General features: G+C 41.9%; 2 protein-coding genes across 3 annotated transcripts; one reads left to right on the top strand and one right to left on the bottom strand.

The window, feature by feature from the left end:
- Window positions 1-44: 44 nt before the first annotated feature.
- On the bottom strand, window positions 45-10,937 carry sympk (symplekin). 2 transcript variants are annotated; one of them, XM_029620842.2, is made up of 27 exons: window positions 10,821-10,937; window positions 10,485-10,592; window positions 10,299-10,364; window positions 9,867-9,920; window positions 8,943-9,016; window positions 8,700-8,826; window positions 8,345-8,594; window positions 7,559-7,729; window positions 7,130-7,369; window positions 6,832-6,983; window positions 6,588-6,738; window positions 6,184-6,412; window positions 5,927-6,077; window positions 5,149-5,384; window positions 4,961-5,042; window positions 4,742-4,855; window positions 4,514-4,661; window positions 4,261-4,421; window positions 4,016-4,124; window positions 3,802-3,902; window positions 3,328-3,418; window positions 3,143-3,244; window positions 2,818-3,005; window positions 1,317-1,493; window positions 1,064-1,159; window positions 714-944; window positions 45-493 (listed from the first exon to the last, which is right to left on the bottom strand). In XM_029620842.2, the coding sequence occupies exons 1-27, from the start codon at window positions 10,842-10,844 to the stop codon at window positions 326-328; spliced, it is 3,801 nt and encodes a 1,266-aa protein (XP_029476702.1). In that variant the 5' UTR covers window positions 10,845-10,937; the 3' UTR covers window positions 45-325. The 2 variants fall into 2 exon arrangements, with proteins under 2 accessions (XP_029476702.1, XP_029476700.1); XM_029620840.2 differs by having other exon boundaries at window positions 10,485-10,595.
- A 497-nt stretch (window positions 10,938-11,434) lies between these two features.
- On the top strand, window positions 11,435-21,016 carry hnrnpul1l (heterogeneous nuclear ribonucleoprotein U-like 1 like). The gene is made up of 16 exons (XM_029620843.2): window positions 11,435-11,536; window positions 11,978-12,237; window positions 12,464-12,811; window positions 12,917-13,154; window positions 13,259-13,332; window positions 15,053-15,192; window positions 15,308-15,407; window positions 15,518-15,630; window positions 15,733-15,999; window positions 16,130-16,252; window positions 16,343-16,471; window positions 17,825-17,993; window positions 18,692-18,961; window positions 19,036-19,202; window positions 19,635-19,835; window positions 19,937-21,016. The coding sequence occupies exons 2-16, from the start codon at window positions 12,015-12,017 to the stop codon at window positions 20,054-20,056; spliced, it is 2,682 nt and encodes an 893-aa protein (XP_029476703.2). The 5' UTR covers window positions 11,435-11,536; window positions 11,978-12,014; the 3' UTR covers window positions 20,057-21,016.
- The last annotated feature ends 259 nt before the right edge of the window (window positions 21,017-21,275 follow it).

Below are 21,275 nucleotides of genomic sequence, written 5' to 3' on the forward strand. Positions count from 1 at the left end.
CCTAGTTTGTATAATTAGGGCACAATAAAAAGACATGGAACAAATAAACAAAAATCTTTTATTTTCATGACAAATACATTTTCTATTAAGGACTTTCAAAAGTAAAATAAATTGTAGTAAATCTTTTTCCTGACTAGAGTTCCTCAGTGCATTTCGCAATTTCGACAAATACAAAACTAAGGACACATAACATAGATATTTTTGGATGACCAAGAATGTGTATGTTCAAGAGGTTCATACAGGTAAGAGCCAGTACAAACACAGAGGTGAAGTCAAAACAACGGTTCATTATAGTCTACTTTATGACTTCTCCTTAGATGGAACATCATTCTGCATCTCCTGTGCCAGTCTCAGGTTCTGTGGTACCTTCTTCGGTGACATCCTTTAATTGGTCAGTGACATCTGAAGGTTCAGTAGGTGCCTCCTCCATTGGTTCCTCCACAGTCTCTATAGGATCCGGAGTGGGGTTTTCTTCCACTACTGGCAAATCCACCTGGTAGAAAACATCATTGGTTAGAGTTATATTATACACACACTATCTATATGTAATAATATTTCAGCATGGCTTCTATACGTGCTATTTTGAGGGGAAGCTCAGTGACTGTAGATTATTCTGCTGGTTGTCAGTTGCAAGACACCTTTTCAAAACATTCCACATAAATACAACCAACTTCTGTAACGGCGACAAAAGGATGACAATAGTCTCGACTTACCTGTAAAGTGGTGTCTGCAGTTTCCTCTTGACAAGCGGGGGCCGTCTCTCCTTCCTCCATGGGCTCCTCTTCCTCTTTTTTACTTGGCAGATGCTGCTGGACTGCTGGCTCTGGATCTCTCAGCGGTACTGGAATAGGTTCTGCCCGTACTGGAGGGGTTGCAACAGGTGTGAAGGTTGCAACGGGTGTAATGGTTACATTGGCTGCGATGGTTGCAATAGGTGTCTCAACCTGTATGTAGTGAAAGAAGGATGGTATAGAGAATCAAATAAAGTAAAAGACATAAGAGTTTAGACATGACAATCGTTAGTGACAGACACATAGCCATCTGTTGTTTCTGTGCCCATTACCTGTCTCTCCAATACTACAGGCTGCATGGCCTCTGGTTCTGGCTGCTTGCTGTTGGCCTCCAGGACTGTCATGATGGAGGCGGGAATGTGGGCTTGCTGTAACAACAACCAGGGAAGGTTTTGTTATGAGAGACTGATAAATAGGGAGCTGGATCAGTTTGATAAACAATAGACTTTCTTACACTGGTGCATTTCATTGGTATGAGCTTAAAATGTCTCCCACTAAAATAAAGAGATAACGTTAGCTAGCTACCTGGTGGGGGGTGAAAGAGTGGACGTGCTGTAGAAGAGGTTCCCTCATCTCCGGGCAGCGCTCAAACACACTGGTAAGCTGGGCTGGTGGGAGCTGCAGCAGCACGCTGTAGGACTGCGGCTTGGTCCTCTGGCAGCACTTCACAAAGCCCTCCCACACCTTAGGATACTTCCACACCTGCACAACAGAGACACATATGTATATACATTAGCAGTCAGAAGTTTGGACACACCTGCTCATTCAAGGGGTTCTCTTTATTTTTACTATTTTCTACATGGTAGAATAATAGTGAAGACATCAAAACTATGAAATCACACATGTGGAATAATGTAGTAACCAAAGAAAAGTGTTAAATCTAAATATATAGCATAGTCATTTACAACATTAACAATGTCCACTGTATTTCTGACCAATTATATGTTATTTTAATGGACAAAAAAATATGCTTTTCTTTCAAAAACAAGGACACTTCTAAGTGACCACAAACCTTTGAATGGTAGTATATAAAAGTTTGGGGTCACTTAGAAATGTCCTTGCACATTTTTTGTCCATTAAAATAACATCAAATCGATCAGACATACAGCGTAGACATGGTTAATTAAGTAAATGACTATTGTAGCTACAAACGGCAGATTTTTAAAGGAATATCTACATAGGCGTACAGAGGCCCACTATCAGCAACCATCACTCCTGTGTTCCAATGGCACACTGTGTTAGCTAATCCAAGTTTATCATTTTAAAAGACTAATTGAGCATAACAAAACCCTTTTGCAATTATGTTAGCACAGCTGAAAACTGTTGTCCTGATTAAAGAAGCAATACAACTGTCTTTCTTTAGACTAGTTGAGTATCTGGAGCATCAGCATTTGTGGGTTTGATTACAGGCTCAAAAGGGCCAGAAACAAAGGCCAGCATCCCAGAGTCGCCTCTTCACTGTTGATGTTGAGATTGGTGTTTTGCGGGTACTATTTAATGAAGCTGCCAGTTGAGGACTTGTGAGGCATCTGTTTCTAAAACTAGACACTCTAATGTACTTGTCCTTTTGCTCATTTGGGCACCGGGGCCTCCCACTCCTCTTTCTATTCTGGTTTGACCCAGTTTGCGATGTTCTGTAGAGGAAGTAGTACTCAGTGTTGTACAAGATCTTCAGTTTCTTGGCAATTTCTCGCATGGAATAGCCTTCATTTCTCAGAACAAGAATTGACTGACGAGTTTCAGAATAATATTATTTGTTTCTGTCCATTTTGAGCCTGTAATCGAACCCACAAATGATGATCAATTGATGTTATTTTAATGGACAATTATCTTTGCTTTTCTTGCAAAAACAAGGAAATTCTGAAGTCACCCCAAACTTTTGAACGGTAGTGTATAATAACATATAGCAGGTTACCGGCATCCTGTGTTCTTAAACAGCAAAGCCGTCAAATCAAGTCTGTGTCTAAATGTTGAGTGCTGAGCAACTGAATGCTCAGTGTAGGAGAAAAACTCATAGTTTACTGACCTGCTTGACAATGAGTCGGGACAGGATGTTCATAACGAAGCCTCCCAGGCGGGGGTACATGCTGAGGGACTGGATAACTGTTCTCATCAGCAGAATGGGGAGAGGACTCTGCTCCATCAGCTGCTGCATTACCACAGCCAGGACCTCTGACGTGTACACATTCTTCTCCCCAAAACACAGGTTGGTGGCTGCAGACATGGACACACAAATAATACACTTTGATCAACTCAGAAATATTCCAACAGAAAAATATCACTGGTGACAATGTGTAATAGTGTATCAGAGAAAACAAAACTGAATGGTTGCCAGGTAGAAGACAACTTACCTTTTATGATGGACTTCATGTCACACTTTGTTGAGTCAACATTGTGTAAAGAAATGAGAAGCTCGCCAGGGGTGAGAGGAGACATTGAGGAACTACCCTCGCCTAGTAACGAGAGATGACAAGTGTTATTACACGTCATTCACACTTGTGACATACAGTCACTGGAAGATGTGATGGGATCTTACTATGCTGGGTGCCCAGGAGACGGTTGAAGACTTCCTTCACCACAATGGGGTTGAGCTTGATAAGCTTGGGAAGAGCCTGGGTCACCTCTTTCTGTACACAGAAACAGAGAGAACTCTGTTTATGATATATCCTGATTGCCCAGTCACTTTTACCCCTACCCATATGTACATACTGTGTTACCTCAATCTCGTACCTCTACACATTGACTAGGTACTGGTACTCCTTGTGTATAGCTTTGTTATTGTTTCCATTGTTACGGTTTCCTTTTTTATTTAGCAAATACGTGTCTTACTTTTTAATTCTGCATTGTTGGAACGGGCTTGTAAGTAAGCATTTCACTGCAAAGTCCACACATGTTGTACTCAGCACAAGAGACCAATCAAATTAACACTGCTCCTGTTGTTTTAATGTCACAGTTATCTCCCTATTGTAGCACTTTGTGAAAGACACCATTGTTTTTTTGAGGGACTTACCTTTTCCAGGCCGTTGATGACAGGAATTAGGAAACGAACATCGGGCACTCGTTTGTGATACAGGTCCCTCACTCTCTCTACCAACTCTGGCGACGGAGGCACTAAGGAAAGACAAGAGTCCATGTAGAAGCTGACATTCCCATCTCATCTCCCTTTTGCCAAGCACACAGACCATCTGCGAATAAGCTGGGCAGTGGAGTGAAATACACTTTACCTTTATCAGTGAGAATGTGCAGGCAGCGAGTGACCAGAGTCTCTGCTCCTTTAGGACAGTTTTCAACCAACAGCAGAAGCTGTGGAGACTTCATCCCCATTCCACGGATCTATTGGGCAGGGAGAAAACTCACGAACACACACTGGTAGACAAGCAAGCCAAACGGCAGAGAGGACCAAAGACTGGTGCAGGGAGAGTGAAAGGAATTCGACAAAACTAAAGAGAGTGGGTAAGAAGGGGCTTACTGGCTGCTCTATCACTCGAAGCACACTGCGCTTGATGTCGGCAATGGCTTCAGTGTAGACAGAGGCCAGCTCATGAACCAGGCGGTGGTTGAGAGGCAGAAGGGACAGGTAGAGGTACAGGCACTGCCTCACTGTGTCCTCTGTCCAAGGGGAGGCCACCTCTATGGGAGTGAGAGGGACAAACAATTGTTAGGTTAGTGGGGAAGAGAGAGACATTGCCGTGTGTGTATAAAGGTTAAACTGGAAGTCAAACCTGTATCCTTGTCAGCCCCAAAAAGTAACGACGGAGGGTTAGGGTGTACGAGGAGCTGCATGTAGTTCAGGGCAAACTTCTCAATATAGTCCCTCAGCTGGTCTTTCTCATACATCCGCTTTATGAAGGACAGGGCATTGGAGCGCACCTGGGCAGAAAACAGTTAACGAAAGAAAAACACAAGCCAGCAGCAACAGAGACTCAGTTTTGTTCATTTTACTATGTTACCTTCTCCTTTTCATGTGAGCTGAGATCCAGAAGCACATGGAGATACTGGAACTGCCTTGAGGGCCGTTTTACAATCAGCTCTTTTAGAGTAGTCATGCCGAGGTACACCCGCGACTGAAACGCATTCAACCAGAAAGGAAATCACTAGTGGCATGATGACAGAGCCGGTACGTCATTTGAATTATTTCCTCAAGTTTAAAGACAATCAAATGTCATTACCTCATCTTCACAGTACCGTCGTATTACTTCCAAAGCAGACTCTGTAATTAACGGAGCCTCCAGCACAATCTTTGTGAAAAGCCTAGGAGAAGGGATAGAAATGGATAGGAAAGTGGATTAGATAATTGCTATTTGACTGCGGAGCCCTTTAGCTGGTGTCCACAGAAGAACAACGTAACTGTTCTCACCCATCCCTCTGCTCGGGCTTCTCCTGCAGGCCGGACAGTAGAGTGAAGAGGCAGTGGTCGTAGCTGTCCAACAAGCCAGTGGGCTGCTGACTGAGGTATGTGTTATACTCCTGGTAGAGAAGAGAGAAGGCCAGGTCGCTCCTGGTCCTAATGTCCTCCAGAATGAACTCCAGCACATCATCCTTCATCATCCCCTCAAACTGAGTCACAAGTCTGGACAGCAGCTTGACGCGCACCTGCCAGGAAGAGTACATATATATTTATATTCCAGACATCACTCATTCTAATATTTCTAGATTTCTTCATTTGAAGCAGTACAACTAATTATACTGTACTTTACCTCCAGACAGTTCACCACTTATTCAAAACCAGATTCTGTACTCAAAATAGGAGACCAAGATCATTTTCTGAGGCATTGATAAAAAAAACAACCTTGCTTCAGATATCATACACATAAGTATGTGATCTTGTGTTTAATCTCACTGTAGTACCATACTGACCATGCGTTCTAATATTTCTAGATTTTTTTCATTTTTATTTGGGGGGATTTGCATGTATTGTTAGATATTACTGCACGGTTGGAGCTAGGAACATAAGCATTTTGATACACCCACGATAACATTCGCAAAATGTGTACGAGACCAATCAAATATGACATATGTCTACATCATAGACTCAAATAAGATGTTTGTCTCTTCCTATAGATGTTAGTTACTATGGAAATTGAGGCCTTTTATTATTTCTCTACTGGAGAGGAAGAATGTTTTGAAACACTCACATGGGCCATCCCACTCTGTGCTATAGCTTTTTCTGAGTGCAGGATGCGCTTGACAGCCATGTTGGTCAACTTTTCAAGCTGGGTGTCTGTCAAAGGCTGGATCACATCAGCTAATCTGAACACTTTCCTCTTCCCACTTGTCCCAAGTGTTCTAAAAAAAATCAAATCAAAAGCCACAAATGAAACAGTCAGAATGGTTAAATGGCAGGGTACTGGGTTTGCTTTTATGTGTGATAGTTGTACTGCTTCAGACTCACTTGATCTGTGTGGAGGGGAGGATGGGCTCAGGCAGCCTCTTGACCTGGGGGGCTTCCCCCGTTTCAGTTTGGCTCTTATCTCCATAGCCTCCTCCAACCACAGAGATGGCTTGACCCATAACTGGTACTTTGCGCTTGATGAGCAGGTCTTTGGAGGACTCCCCTATGCCTTCATCCATGCCCTCCTCCTTTCCAGCTTTCTCATCTCGTGCTTTGCACTGCTCCAGTCCTAAGGGATAGATTGGAGAAGATTTTTATTAGAATTAAGAATTTGGAGAACAGATTTTCAGAAATGAAAATCAACATTTCCATCTTTGAAATCTGTGAATTGGGTGGCCCATTGTTGTCAGTCATTTTGCTATCTTTATTTCATTGTTCTAGTTCCTTCTCCCTCTCCCTCTAACCTGGTCCAACTCCCGCTGCTGTCATCTGAGTGGCCATCATTCTGGCCAAGTGTTTGATTTGGGCATCTGTTCCTGCAGACTCCACTGGTGTGTATGTGGCCTGGAAGGACGCTGGCATGACGTCAGGCAAGTACACCATGCTGATTAGAACCTGTATGTGGAAGAGGAACACAAACATGAGAATGGCCCTCACATCCTCCAGGTGTCAAAAATGAATAAATCACATTCTACCACAGCAGTTTACCAGATTGGCCACGTTCTCTGGGGAGAGCAGGGGGCGCAAGAACTCTGCAGTGAGGTCGATGGCTGACTGGACTACTGGCACAGAGGAGGGCTTGGAGATGGAAGGGGGGGCTGGCTCTTCTTTATCTTCATCATCTTCTATAAGAGCGGGCTCTGAAAGTAAGACAACATTAGATTACAGATCTAGCATATGGAACCGCAGGTTGATTCTGGATTTATGGGGTGTGGGAGTCAACTAGGTACTTCTAAAAAAAAAGGTATCAGTCAATGGTAACCGGTGCAATATCTTCACAACTAACCAATCTTGAGCTTTTTGCCCTCTGTGTATGGCTCATGGCGGGGCCTTTTGCGCGGTTCACGTGGGGCTGGCGTGTGACGGGTTATTTCATTCTGGGACATCCCCAGGTCTAGGAGCAGAGTGCTGATTTGTCCCTGGAACTCCAGGCTGCAGGGGTGCTTGAGCACTGCCATCAGGTGTAACTTTAGATTCTTGCGTACACTGCTCACCTGAGACTTGGCCAGTGTTGGGGGTAGGTTGGCTACAAAAACAAGTGAAATATGATTTAAATTATACTGAACTTCACCTCCATTCAGTTCACTTACTCAAAATAGGAGACCAAGATCAATTTCTAGGGCATCGATAAAGAAATAAAAATTAACTTTGCTTCAGGTATCATACACATAAGCTTGTGATCTTGTGTTTAATCTCACTGTAGTACCATACTGACCATGCAGAGTCTCATACGCCTGGACCACTTCAGACATAAACATAGGCCTCTGTCGGGCCAGTGTGGCCAGGGAACCCAGGGCTGTGGTCAGGTTGATGCTGGAGATAGCAGGGTGGACCATGAACTTCAGAAGCTGCTCCAGTGCAGACTTGCCCTCCCCACACAGGGTATCTTAGGAAGACATTGCAGACACTGTGTAAGGTGAATCAAGACATGTAGAGACAGCAATGCTACATTTAAGCAATAAAGCACGACGGGGTGTGGTATATGGCCAATATATCACGGCTAAGTGATGTTCTTATGCACGAAGCAATGCGGAGTGCCTGGATACAGCCCTTAGCTGTGGTATATTGGCCATATACCACAAACCCCAGAGGTGCCTTATTGCTATTATAAACTGGTTACCAAAATAATTAGAGCAGTAAAAATAAATGTTTTGTCACACAGTCTGTTATAAATTGGTGGTTTGAGCCCTGAATGATGATTGGATGAAAGCCGCGGTATATCAGACCATATACCACAGGTACTGCTCTAATTACGTTGATAAATAGTTTATAATAGCAATGCGTCGTGGATAACAGCAGCCCTTAGCCGTGGTATATTGGCCATATACCACACCACCTCAGGCCTTATTGCTTAAATATACCACAGCTGTCAGCCAATCAGCATTCAGGGCTCAAACCACCCAGTTTATAATCCTGCACAACACATTGGGGAAAACTCAACTGAAAATGTATGTATGTAAAGCTTTAAAATGTCACAGTAAAGAAAATCATCCCCTCTCACCGTAGCGGATATAGGCATGGTCTTTGGAGATTTTATCCAGGCTGATGTCTCCCTCTTGGCGCTTGGGAGTGTCAGAGTCTGACGTCCTCGGTGAAAGAGTGATGATGAGAGACTCTGTGAACTTGATAGCATGAGTGCGGACTCCATCATTGTCAACTTCCAGCATAGCCAGAACTTCCTCCTTCATCTGAGTCACCATGTCCCAGCATGCTTCCTGCATGTCTGACATGGTCTTGGAACGCACAAACCACTGGCATAGAAAACAAACAAGCCTCAGTAGAGCAACACACATGGGTACATAATATGGGTTGAATGGGATAACAATGAGAAGGCATTGATTAATGAAAGTGTGTACCTGCAGCGCCACTTTGTAGAGCTGAGTGAGTGTGAGGATAGCCTTCTTCACCACATTGACACTTTCGTCCTTCAGCAGCATGTTCAGGTTGGCAATCAGTTTAAGCAGGAGCTCGTTGTCCCTCTTACTGTTAAGACAAAAACAACCCAAGTTAAAAATATCACATTTATTGAACATGACTATCGTGAACTTGATATTCTAATAACTGTTCTATATGTGTGTGTGCGACTGATGAACACTTACCATGCTTCCTCAATGAAGCCAATGACAAACTTTCTTACTTCCATTGACTTATCGGTCTGAAAGGCTATGATCTCCTACAGACACAGGGTGACAATGAGAGACAGAGAGAGAACACATTTTACACTTAAACAATAAGGCCTGATGGTGTGTGGTATATAGCCAATATAACACAGCTAAGGGCTGTTCTTATTCACGACGCAACGCAGAGTGCCTGGATATAGCCCTTAGCCGTGGTATATTGGCCATATACCCCAAACTCCAGAGGTGCCTTATTGCTATTATAAACTGGTTATACGGTCTGATATACCACGGCTTTCAGCCAAATTAGCATTCAGAGCTCGAACCACCCAGTTTATAAAAGTGCTTTTACAACTGGTGTTAACCTAGCTGAGAAACGCTCAACTTTGTTATATTATATCAAGGCGGAGTTGGTCGCACGGTTTGCTAGCAACAACATTGCGTCACCATCAGTCAATACTTAAAATTACAATTCTGAAAAAGCTTACCTGTACCTATGTTTCTCCGCAGTCCTTTCGCAGGGTGCTGAAATTCCTACTTTTAATAAAAACTTATTGAATACAACCAATTACTTTTTCCTCATGTGTTGCACAACTCCGCGCGAGTGCACGTGCCAATTGAATCTCAGCTTACATGGTGTCAAGGCCACTACGTTTCCAGTTGAGCAACACAAATGAGGAAAAAGGCAGTGGTATTCGATAAAAGTTATACAAGACAAACATAGGTACAGGTAAGCATTTTCAGAATTGACATTTTTACAAGTATCAACTGATGGTGACTCAATGTTGTTCCTAGCAAATTGTGCAACCAGTTATCAAAACTGAACTCCGCCCTCAATACAAGAGAATGGAGCTGAGCATTCCTCAGCTAGTGGTAACCAATATACATCTATAACTACATACTTACATCTAAGAAATTGTCAAGTAAAGAGGGGTCCTTGTTGATGATCAATTCCTGGACCTGAATAATGAAAAGACACTTATAAATATTATATAATTTACAAAAATGTTTTTTACCTTTATTTAACAAGGCAAGTCAGTTAAGAACATTCTTATTTACAATGACGGCCTACTGGCGAACAGTGGGTTAACTGCCTTGTTCAGGGGCAGAATGACAGATTTTTACCTTGTCAGCTCGGGGATTCAATCCAGCAACCTTTTGGTTGCTCTAACCACTAGACTACCTACTCTAACCACTAGACTACCTGCCGCCCCATATATATTACAGGTCTGAAGAAAAGGGTAGAATGTATAGCCGTCCTAACATTCCTATCTGATCTCTTGAAGGAGCTTATTACTGATGGCTTTATACTGGCCTGTCAGAGAGCTGATCACAAACCTGTTTGAGAACCGTGAGTTTGCTGTCTGTAGCAATAAGAGCTGCTTGGTTCAGGAGATCAACAACCTGTGGGTTGAGAACAGACAATCAGGTACATATGTTGGAACTATCAAACATATATAATTTAATATAACGCGATTTTATTCAAATATGGACCAAATCATTCCAAGGGTTGTTCGGGGATACCTTTTCACTGGTGGTCATATCGACAATAGCAGTGTCCTCGTCTTCATTGAAAAACTGTGATGCCACACTGGTCCTCACACCAGCACTTTCTCCGTTATTTGAGGCCATCTTCTAAACATACACGGAAACAAAGTTAAATTAAATAATAACATTAAATTAACTTACTAGTTAGTTACATGCGATGGAAAAATAAGTGCAAACCCTGGCGCACTTTGGTTAGAAACACAACGTTGGCCGGCTATGCTAGTTAGGTGACGGAAGTTAGCCGTCGCCTGCCCTGCAAAATAACTTTACTGACAACAAGAATTACAGCACAAAATGAGGAAAACACATTACCTTATTAGATCCTTTATTATTCATAAATTAAAATGAAATATTTGCACTGGTGTGACGAGTAACAAGGGCTCAACTTCGCTAATACACCGCCATATTTGGCGGAAGTACTAATAATGCAGCTGTGCAACAAAAGCTTCCCTCGGCTGCAACAACAGTTGGGTGTTTTAAGTTCCCCTTTAGGCATAACTAGATAAATTTACCAAACAAATTGGCAAATCTCTAGCATTTTAAACCCCTGAACCTATTATATTTATATACAGATGTTTTATTTATGTTTTTATGTGCAAAATTGTAGCCTATAGAAGGACACGTGAGGTAAACCCATACAATGTGTAAAGGGTTGCAAACTGTACATAAAAAAACACGTGTCGGGATATAAAAAATGTTTAAAAAAACAGTACACCAAAGGTACTGATAGCCAACCCATTTCATCTGTCTGAACCATAGACCTAACATAATAACGTATCTATTTCATTGCTTGCAATAATTGTATTACGCTGTAACAAACAGCAACCATTCCTCGCCCTCTGCTGCCTGTAGAGAGGCACAGCAACTGGAACACTGTTGTTCAAATATTACCTACAAAGCCTCTAGCCAATCACAGAGCAGACGGCAAGCGCTAACCTTTTCTGGCTACAACAGAATCGTCCATTTTGTTTCAGTTGAGTTGGTCGCTGCATGAATCAAGCAAGGAAATTATAAGAGTGAGAAAAGAGGTTAGTAATGTGTTTTCGTGTATTTTGAATGTAAACTCGCATGATTTACAAATAGTAGCGACGCTAGCTATCATGCACATTTGTTTGTATACAGCTAGCTAGCTACGACGTTTCAGAATCCGTTGTTTTGGTGTCCGACCTTAGGTGACTATCCTGTAAAAATGTGCCTAGTTGCTAATGCTAACTACCGGTAGTTGGCAAGCAATACCGGCGTAGCAAATACCGTAGTGAAGTCTATAATGTAACTAGGAACTAGCTAGTTTTATGAAACTGTTGGCTTTGGACCTATGCGTTGTTTTGCCGTGGATTTTATTTTTCTGTTAACAGGAGCGATGCCCATGTAAGATTTTGTAATGCAACGAAATGGCTACAGTAGCAAACATTGCCAATGCTAGACGTCTACTAAACTACATTCCTTGTCTGTAAACTAATTTATTACAGATTGGAATTTCTGATCACTGAATAAGTTGCATGAAAGATGAGTGGAATAAATGTGAAGAAGCTCAAAGTCAATGAGCTGAAAGAGGAACTTCAGCAGCGAGGCCTGGATACTCGTGGGCTGAAGGCGGATCTTGTCATAAGGTTGCAATCAGCACTTGAGGCCGAGGCTGCAGGTGAAGAGGGCGGGCCACCGACTGCTGATGTTGGGGGGGGTGAGGAACACGATATTGGCGCAGATGGCGACGACTACTCAGATGAAGGTAAACAAATATGTAGGGGTTTCTATGTGTATGTAGATAGTTGTACAATTTCATTGGTAGAGCCACGTTGACTGTTCACAGTTTTTCCGTTTTTAAATGGGGCTGATACTGTTTGTTTCAACGTGACTAGTGGGCTGTCAATTGTAAACATGCGGATGAAACTGCTGTTATACCAAAGTTGTAAATCAAGCAGGTTGTGATACTGACACTATGTTTTCCATACTAGTTAAAGATGATGGGGAAGAAGACCAAGATGGTGAGGACGATGAAGTACAGTTTGTCCCACAGGCTAAAGAAGAAAAGTTTAATGAGGAGAAAGGTGATGGTGAAAATAGTGAAGATGAGCAGGAAGAAGACAGCCGAGAAGGGGCACAGGTGTTAGAACCAGAGAGAGCAGAACCAGAGATGGAGGAACCAGAGCCACAACAACCAGAACCTGTGCAACCAGTAGTTGTGCAACCAGAGCCACCACAACCAGAGGCTATGAAACCTGAACCAGTGCAACCAAAGCCAGTGGACCCAGCATCAATTGAGTCTGAAGCAAAGCGTGTGGAGATGTCTGAAATTAAGTCAGGTCAGTAATAACATAACTCAAATGAACAGATTAGTGCTTAGTATATTCTCTTAATTCACCCTGCTGCTCACGCTGTAATTATTGACATTGTCCTCTTTGGTGCAGATGAGTTTGTGATGAAAGCAGAGTTGACAAAAGAGGCAGATGAACCTCTGCAGCAGGAGCAGTTGAAGAAGGAGCCAAAGCAGCCAGAGGCACATCTTCCAGATGCTGCCAATGAATGCGAGGCCATGGAGGCTGAGCAGGTGAGCCAAGCAAAAACGGAGGATGACCGATGCAACCGTAAGAGGCCATACGATGAAGGCCGTGGCTATGGCTATTATGAACACAGAGAGGAAAGAAGGTAAGTGTGGGGGAACAGGTTTGAAAACTACTTCACTAAAGTGCCTTGAAAACATTCTTCCGAACTATACCCCTAGCTTATGCTCCACGCTCTCGCACACACAGGGCACGTTCTCCACAACCCCCAGCAGAGGAAGAGGAAGAAGATTTTGATGACACTCTTGTGGCTATTGATACGTGTAAGTGAAAGTACTATGTTTGTTTTGTGATGGTAGTAGGATTTGTGTTGAATGGTTTATTGTGTGCATTAACAACATACAGTTGAAGTCGGAGGTTTGTATACACTTAGGCCGGAGTCATTAAAACTCATTTTCAACCACTCCACAAATTTCTTGTTAACAAACTATAGTTTTGGCAAGTCTGTTAGGACGTCTACTTTGTGCATGACACAAGTCATTTTTCCAACAATTGTTTACAGACAGATTATTTCACTGTATCACAATTCCAGTGGGTCAGAAGTTTACATACACTAAGTTGACTGTGCCTTTAAACAGCTTGGAAAATTCCAGAAAATTGTGTCATGGCTTTAGAAGCTTCTGATAGGCTAATTGACATCATTTGAGTCAATTGGAGGTGTACCTGTGGATGTATTTCATGGCCTACCTTCAAACTCAGCGTCTCTTTGCTTGACATCATGGGAAAATCAAAAGAAATCAGCCAACACCTTAGAAAATGTATTGTAGACCTCCACAAGTCTGGTTCATCCAAACGCCTGAAGGTACCACGTTCATCTGTACAAACAATAGTACGCAAGTATAAACACAATCAATCCCAGAACTGCACAGGACTGCACAGCAGTCATACCGCTCAGGAAGGAGACGTGTTCTGTCTCCTAGAGATGAAAGTACTTTGGTGCGAAAAGTGCAAATCAATCCCAGAACAACAGCAAAGGACCTTGTGAAGATGCTGGAGGAAACCGGTACAAAAGCATCTATATTGACAGTAAAACGAGTCCTATATCGACATAACCTGAAAGGCCGCTCAGCAAGGAAGAAGCCACTGCTCCACAACCGCCATAAAAAAGCCAGACTACTGTTTGCACATTTGGAGAAATGTCCTCTGGTCCGATGAAGCAAAAATATAACTGTTTGGCCATATTGACCATCGTTATGTTTAGAGGAAAAATGCGGAGGCTTGCAAGCCGAAGAACACCATCCCAACCGTGAAGCATGGCAGTGGCAACATCATGTTGTGGGGGTGCTTTGCTGCAGGAGGGACAGGTGCACTTCACAAAATAGATGGCATCATGAGAAGGGAAATTTATGTGGATATATTGATGTAACATCTCAAGACGTCAATCAAGAAGTTAAAGCTTTGTCGCAAATAGGTCTTCCAATTGGACAGTGACCCCAAGCATACTTCCAAATTTGTGGCAAAATGGCTTAAGGACAACAAAGTCAAGGGATTGGAGTGGCCATCACAAAGCCCTGACCTCAATCCTATAGAAAATGTGTTGGCAGAACTGAAAAAGCGTGTGCGAGCAAGGAGGCCTACAAACTTGACTCCGTTACACCAGCTGTCAGTAGGAATGGGCCAAAATTCACCCGACTTAATGTGGGAAGCTTGTGGAAGGCTACCTGAAACGTTTGACCCAAGTTAAGCAATTTTAAGGCAATGCTACCAAATACTAATTGAGTGTATGTGAACTTTTGACCCACTGGGAATGTGATGAAAGAAATAAAAGCTGAAATAAATGATTCTCTCTACTATTATTCTGACATTTCACATTCTTAAAATAAAGTGGTGATCCTAACTGATCTAAGACAGGGAATTCTAACTATGATTAAATGTCAGGAATTGTGAAAGCCAAAAACATTTAAACTCAGGTTAAGGTGTATGTCAACTTCTGCCTTCAACTTTATTTATTTACTTTTGTGGGTATGGTTTTGTTTTTCACAGATAATTGCGATCTGCACTTCAAGGTATCACGTGACCGGTATAGTGGATACCCGCTCACCATCGAAGGTTTTGCATACCTGTGGTCAGGTGCACGAGCTTCCTATGGTGTCAACAAAGGGCAAGTCTGCTTTGAAATGAAGGTATTTCCTGTTTAAATTAAGTTGCATTTGTAGATGGAATATTCAGGTTGTGTTTTGTGATTGAGGAGTCATCGGTTTGAGTAAATATGAATTTGGTGCATGTTTTGTTATCCAGATAAACGAGGAGATCTCTGTGAAGCACCTTCCCAGCAGTGAGCCTGATCCACATGTAGTGCGCATTGGCTGGTCCTTGGATACCTGCAACACCCAGCTTGGTCAGTTTGTGAAAATGCTTTTGTACTTGATTTTGGATTATCTCATTGTTATTGAATATTTTATGCGATTTGAAACTAACAAAAACTCATTGTTTTTGACTCTATACCAGGTGAAGAACATTTCTCTTATGGCTATGGAGGAACTGGCAAGAAATCTTTGAATTGTAAATTTGAGGATTACGGGGAAAAGTTTAGTGAAAATGATGTCCTTGGATGCTACATTGTAAGTATTTGTGATAGTACAGAAATTCACTTAGATTCATCTGCCTAATAAAAGCTGAGTACTCAATAAGCCTAAATGTTTTCCTCTCCATGTCTGGTTCAGGACTTCGATAGTGGTGAGGAAGTGGAGATGGCCTTCTCAAAGAACGGCAAGTGGCTGGATGTGGCCTTCCGTGTGTCACGGGAGGAGTTAGCTAAACAGCCACTCTTTCCCCACGTTCTTGTGAAGAACTGTGCAATTGAATTTAACTTTGGCCAGAAAGAGGAGCCCTTCTTCCCCCTGCCTGAGGGATACACCTTCATTCAGAACGTCCCTCTGGAAAACAGGATACGGGGAACAGTTGGGCCTGCAACCAAGGCTGACTGTGAGGTGAGTGTCTGCCGTATTGGTTCATTGAGTGGATTGTTGATTTGGATCATAAGACTAGATTCCTTCTGTTGTCAGTAGCTGTGAGATGCCAGGACTAATTCCTCATGTTTGTCTCTTGTTTTTATCTCAGCTCTTGATGATGGTTGGCCTGCCTGCATCTGGGAAAACCACCTGGGCCTCAAAACACGCGACAGAGCACCCTGCAAAGAAATACAACATCCTGGGCACCAATGCCATAATGGAGAAGATGAAGGTCAGTTACCTTTGTTTGAACACAGAATCCTTCAGTCTTGGTCTTTGGTGTCAAGTTACCCACTAACGTAATGAAAACCTCCACCCTCAGGTGATGGGACTGCGTCGTCAGAAGAACTATGCTGGTCGCTGGGATGTCCTGATCCAGCAGGCCACACAGTGTCTGAACAGGTTGATCCAGATTGCTGCCCGCAAGAAGCGTAACTACATCCTGGATCAGGTATCTACTTTCTGATTTCTCACCCCATTCTATGTTAATGTGCTCAACCTCCCGCCCGCTGCTGTTCACTGATGCACATGTCCATTAATGCACTCTTTGATATACTGTCTCTAGTGTAGAAGCCTTGATCAACAACTCATGGAAGTTATCACACTTTTCATTGTCCTGAACATGCTGCTGAAATCATTATTTCTGTTTTCGCTTAAATGAAAGCAGTATTGACATTGTATGTTTTTACTGAATATTTTTTATTTCCTCTCTGTATGTCCTGTTGAAAAAGAGCTCTAAGCTGTACAAATAGTCCATGTCTATAATAAGCTGTTGAAAAACAAGTAAACACTGCCGGGTGGTGAGTAAGAAATACACCTTCTGTTGTTCGTTAACTGTAAGATTAGTTCAAGTTCAAACTCACATCACCTTTGATGTAAGATAGCTGATTTATACATACAGACAGCATATGGAACTTTTGAATGTTGTATGTAAAATGAATAAAACATTAAGGTAAGTGAAAACTAACATGTTTGAATTTTCAGGGCGTTTGCTCAAGTTACTCAAGGTAGGTAAGGTCTTGGACATTCTTATGGATACCATGGAATTAGTGAGTATTGACAGGTAGGTAGTGTATGTTGTTATTGTCATGACAGATGGACTATTGACAAACGGGTAAGTTCTGGTAAGTAAATAGGGGGACCCTGTTATTGTAGGCAAGATATTACACAGCTTTATAAACTATTAATTGTTCGTTTATTCAGCCAGTTACATTAAATCAATGACCGCACAGAGAATAGTTTGAAAAGCAGTACATTGATTGCCCTAAAAGGGTTTATCTGGAGACAATTCAATTGATTTTACAGATGTTTTTCTTCTGTTAATTGTATGGAAGTGAATGTGAGCTCTGTGGAAGAAGCGATTAACGGGAACATGCATCTATTTGCTCAAGCTTGTAAGAGTGAGCTGTCAATATGGCAAAAATAGATTCAAAGATGGAACATATTTAAAGATTCTACTATTTTTTTTTAAATGTAGTATTTTGCATTTTAAGTAGATAATGTTCTTAGCTCTTCATTGGAAATGTTGACCAGTTGAGAACTTGTGAGAATTAACCCAATAGATGACTAACATGGGTCCCCAAAGTTCTTTCTCACAGGAAATGCATTCCAGACACAACGGTAAGTTGTGAGAGACAACCATATGTAGTTCCAGAACAGTAAATATAGGCATGAAGGAAAAAAAACTCTCACTTTCATCATTGCAGGAATCCAATTTCCCTCCTATGGAACGCAAAGCTGTAACAAAACCAGACAAGTGAACAATAATGAACAGCTTCTACTTCTTTCTTGTCAACTTTGCTAGACAAATGTATATGGATCAGCCCAGAGACGAAAAATGCGTCCTTTTGAAGGTTTTCAACGCAAGGCTATTGTAATTTGTCCCACGGACGAGGATTTAAAAGAGCGAACGTTAAAGCGAACTGATGAGGAAGGGAAGGATGTGCCCGATCATGCCGTATTAGAAATGAAAGGTAGGAATTCCATGGATAACAAAATTTAAAAAGACAATGCATTTCCTATGTATTTTTTATTTTTTTATTTTATGGAAACTTGGAAGATCCCAACCGTCCCCTTCCCCTCAGAGAGCTATTCCCACTTTCCCCCTATCATCCATCATTCTCTTATTTGAACCATTTCTGTCAAACTTCTCGTTCATCTATTTAGCACTGCAAACTCAGGGTGACGTCCATTTCAAGTGTTGGTTTTTGATTCTGACCCTTGAAGGATGAGATTTTAATAGAGTATCAATTTAAATTTTAAACAAAACCATTGGCAGTGCAATTTCCATAACCAAGGGAGGAAATATTGAACATTTATCACTTAAGAACTGAGGACATGCATACGTCCATAGGCTATGCTCCCATAGGCTATGCTTGTGATTTGCAGTTGCAAACTTTCCCCTATCTACATATCCATAACTCTCCTTAGTTTTGCTATTTTATTTTTCTCTATTTCCTTGTCCTCCCTAAACTGGAGCAAATTCTCCCCTGTCCCTTGAGGTAATGTTTTGCTCCAATTCTGGTGCAACACCACTCTCTCCCCCACTTCCCTCTTTCCCTTTCTACCCCTTCCTATTATTGTCTATCAGATAGTAATAATGATTTTCTTTGTCTTTCGACGGCGCCGCTATACTCGTCCTGACAACGTCCAACCCCTCTGCTTCCTGTAGCCAACTTTGTGCTCCCAGAAGCTGGTGAGTTTCTTGACAACGTGACTTTCATCGAGCTTCAAAAAGAAGAGGCTGACACGCTGGTGAAGCAGTACAACGAGGAGGGCCGCAAAGCTGGCCCACCCCCTGACAAACGCTTCGACAACCGCCAGGGAGGTTTCCGTGGTCGCGATGCACCTTATCAGCGCTATGACAACCGTGGTGGCTCCCAAGGAGGAAGGGGAGGCTACCAGAGTCGTGGTGGACCCCAAGGTGGCAACTTCAGAGGAGGTGAGGAGCAAGGTTTAATTTTTCTAAATTTGTGTTATGAGCCTACTTAACTTCCTGCCCTTTATACATGACAGGCTATAACCGTGGAGGCTACCAGCAGAACCGTTGGGGAGGCAACCGTGATGGCGCAGCAGGAGGGCAACATGGCTACAACCGCAACCAACAATCTGGAGGGAGCTACAATCAACACCGCCAAGGACAATATAACAAGGGAGCCACTGGCAGTTACAGCCAAGGACAGGTAAGCTGTCTTAATATATTGGTTACTTTGTTTTTTAAGGGGAATCTTCACACATTTTTCAACTTCATATTTATCGTCTCCAGTACCACCCCAACATCAACATGTGAAAATGCAGTGTTTATGTTTTGTAGTAAAACGGATAATGACATCATCAACTAATTAGTAGGCAATGCCCACTCACAATTGGTCAAAGTCACATGACTCGCACTCATGATGTAAATGAAAACACTCATCTTCCTATCTATTTTTACAACAAAACATAGAAATGCACCATTTTCACACATTGATGTTGGGGTGGTGCTGGAGACAATGAATATGAAGTTGCAAAATGTTGGTGTTTTCCTTTAATGGCATCTCCTTATATGTGGTTCTTCCTCTGTCAACACTTCACCAGTCCTTCCAACTTTCCAACTTTGTATGTGTTAACTATAGCCACAGACATACAATCAGGGCTACAATCAAGGCTACAATCAAGGCAACTACAACCAGGGTTACAACTACGGCAGCTACAGCCAGTACCCAGGTTACAGCCAGAGCTATAGCCAAGCTCCTGCCGCTGCTGCTGCTGCTCCTGCCGCCACTGGACAGACCTACAGCCAGCAGCAGCAGAACTACAACCAGCAGTATCAACAGGTGACTAGCTAGTTTCTTAGGTTGGCCCATATATCAATGTTAACCTGTCACCTGTCTAAAACTCACTTCATAATGTCTTGCTCTCTTTCCCTCTGATCCAGTATGCACAGCAGTGGCAGCAGTATTACCAGAACCAGAGCCAATGGAATCAGTACTACAGCCAATACGGCAACTATGGCAACTACAGCCAGGGTTCTCAGGGCTCCCAGGGCACGCAGTAGGCCTACAGTAGTGCACTGATGAGACGGATCCATTCCCTGAGCAGCATTCCATTGCTTATCCTGCCTGCAGGCTACACCTGTCTTTTCGTCCTCATCTCCTTAATGATTAGTCTTCCCTTTCTTATAGCTAACATTTTCAAGGTTTTCTTTTCAGGGTCTAGTGGTTTTTCTCCCTGCCTTTCTGGTATAGGATTTATTTTTTCATGTCACGCCACAACATTAGCATTGTTTTTGCAGTAGGTCCTGCAACCATTTAGTAACATTAAGCTGTTTGTCTTGCCTGTTTGTAGACCCTGGCTATTTTAAATGAGCAACAGTGGTGTAGTTTAACATGCATATGTAGTACACTTTTCAGTGTTGTGCAGTGAATGTTTATTAGAGCTCATAAAAGATAGCTGGGATTTGCATGTGTACATTTCAATGTGTTTTTAAGAGAGATGGAAGATTGTAGGACAACTTTTTGTTTTAATATTTTGCTGTTTACGTGTCATTTTTAGTTTTAGATGTTAGATCAAAGAACCATACATTTTAAAGAAATTGGTGTAGAGTCTGGACTAATTATATATATAAAAAAAAAAATGTATCTTCAACTGTTGAGGTTTTGATTTAATCCATTAATATTTTGCCCATATTTATTGAAATTAAAGTCTTGAAGACAAACATTTTGATTACTTTTTTCTATAACCTGTATAAAGAGAGCTTGTAAGACAACATTTACCAAAATGTATTGTTTCACACCATTTAAAACGTTCTGTAACAGTGGTGGTCATCTATTGTCCCTCCAACTTGTTTTTCCAATCTTTGTGATCATTAACTAGTTTCATGTGTGGTTGTAAAACTTTTTTATACCATATACCATGTATGTAAAACAGTATCTGCATGTGGTTCTGTGTTAAATCAAAACTGACTCTTTTTGTATTTGAGAATAAAATCTGAAGACTTTGTCTCTAGTTTATATTATTTTTTCTGTCTTGTTTCTTGATTACTGGGCACAAGTTGATTTTAATTATGGATCATTATAAGACATACATAGCTATAACAACAGATACTGTTAATGAACCCCTTTCGGCTGTGGCTATCTATAACCTTTGAAACCTGTTTTAAAGGCACAGTGTAAAGGAGTAAAACATATTGCAAAATAACACCTTTAGGTAACGGATATTACGATAAATGTCCCAATGCACAATAATTATTGCAATTTACCTACAGAAATTAACAG

The sequence above is a fragment of the Oncorhynchus nerka genome, linkage group LG19 (assembly GCF_034236695.1).
Source record: "Oncorhynchus nerka isolate Pitt River linkage group LG19, Oner_Uvic_2.0, whole genome shotgun sequence".
NCBI lineage: Eukaryota > Metazoa > Chordata > Actinopteri > Salmoniformes > Salmonidae > Oncorhynchus > Oncorhynchus nerka.

Coding starts and splice junctions, on each gene's coding strand:
- sympk (XM_029620840.2), bottom strand. CDS start 10,844: ATGAATAATAAAGGATCTAATAAG. Junction 8,595..8,699: donor TCTACAAAGTGGCGCTGCAG/GTACACACTTTC, acceptor TTTCTATGCCAG/TGGTTTGTGCGTTCCAAGAC. Junction 3,006..3,142: donor CATGAAGTCCATCATAAAAG/GTAAGTTGTCTT, acceptor CCATGTCTGCAG/CCACCAACCTGTGTTTTGGG.
- hnrnpul1l (XM_029620843.2), top strand. CDS start 12,015: ATGAGTGGAATAAATGTGAAGAAGCTCAAAGTCAATGAGCTGAAAGAG. Junction 17,994..18,691: donor TGCCGTATTAGAAATGAAAG/GTAGGAATTCCA, acceptor TGCTTCCTGTAG/CCAACTTTGTGCTCCCAGAA. Junction 19,203..19,634: donor GCAGTTACAGCCAAGGACAG/GTAAGCTGTCTT, acceptor TGTTAACTATAG/CCACAGACATACAATCAGGG.